Below are 952 nucleotides of genomic sequence, written 5' to 3' on the forward strand. Positions count from 1 at the left end.
GAGAGGCAGACAGGTGCAGAGAGGCAGACAGGTGCAGAGAGGCAGACAGGTGGAGACGTTAAAATGAATCTGGACCCTAATGTGAATCTAGGTCTGGATCTGGATCTGGATTTGTCGTACCTGTCTAACGTCCTGTTGAAAGACGCACAGCTGCAGGCGTTGGTGGAGGCGGAGCTTACGGTGCTGCCACGCCCCCTCCACCTCATGTTGACCCTGCAAAAAAATAAAACAAACAAACGTCAAATCAGTCCACCTGCCTGTCTGTTGGTCAGTGACAGAGAGACAAAAGGATGTGAGACGGGCTAAAGTGAGTCGTACCTGCATCACCTGGTGCAGAACTCCCATGATGCCATGTGTGGCCGTGGTGAAGTCTGGTTTGGTTGCTGAGTCATCAGATTCGGTTGCTGGGCAACGCTGGAGGACGTCCAATAAGGCTTTACCACTCTCACTGACCTGTAGACAGACAGGTGTTGAGATAGACAGGCAGGTGTTGAGACAGACAGACAGACAGGTGTTGAGACAGACAGACAGACAGGTGTTCAGAAAGATAGACAGGTGTTCAGACAGACAGGTGTTGAGACAGACAAGTGTACAGACAGACAGGTGTTTAGACAGACAGGTGTTGAGAGAGACAGGTACCTGTGTGTAGTTAGCAGAGATCTCCTCATTTAGTTCCTGGTGTTTCTTTATTGCAGCTTCCAGCTCTGCTGTTGCCGACGGCAACGACCCTTCAGAGCACACCTGAACCCAACCCTCCACCTTGAGCAGAAACTGAACAGCCAGACGGACAGGTAGAGAGACAAACAGGTAGACAGACGGACAGGTAAAGAGACAGACATGAAGACAGTGGTTAGTCCTGTGAACGTCACCTGACTGATTGAATACAGTCTCTACAGAGGGAGGAGACAGAGACAGGTAGACAGACAGTGAGACAGGTAGATAGACAGGTAAC

The 952-nt window shown here is 50.5% G+C and overlaps 1 protein-coding gene across 1 annotated transcript; it reads right to left on the reverse strand.

Annotated features, from left to right (window-relative positions):
• Nucleotides 1-120: 120 nt before the first annotated feature.
• LOC111672724 (kalirin-like) lies at nucleotides 121-771 on the reverse strand (the record flags this gene model as incomplete). Its single annotated transcript, XM_023430272.1, has 3 exons — nucleotides 121-213; nucleotides 319-453; nucleotides 640-771. Coding segments are annotated over 3 exons (360 nt in total), but the record flags the coding sequence as incomplete, so codon positions are not given.
• Between the last annotated feature and the right edge of the window lie 181 nt (nucleotides 772-952).

This window comes from Seriola lalandi, unplaced genomic scaffold, assembly GCF_002814215.2.
Source record: "Seriola lalandi dorsalis isolate HSWRI2012SDOR001 ecotype SW California unplaced genomic scaffold, Sedor1 jcf7180002008954, whole genome shotgun sequence".
NCBI classification, from domain to species: domain Eukaryota; kingdom Metazoa; phylum Chordata; class Actinopteri; order Carangiformes; family Carangidae; genus Seriola; species Seriola lalandi.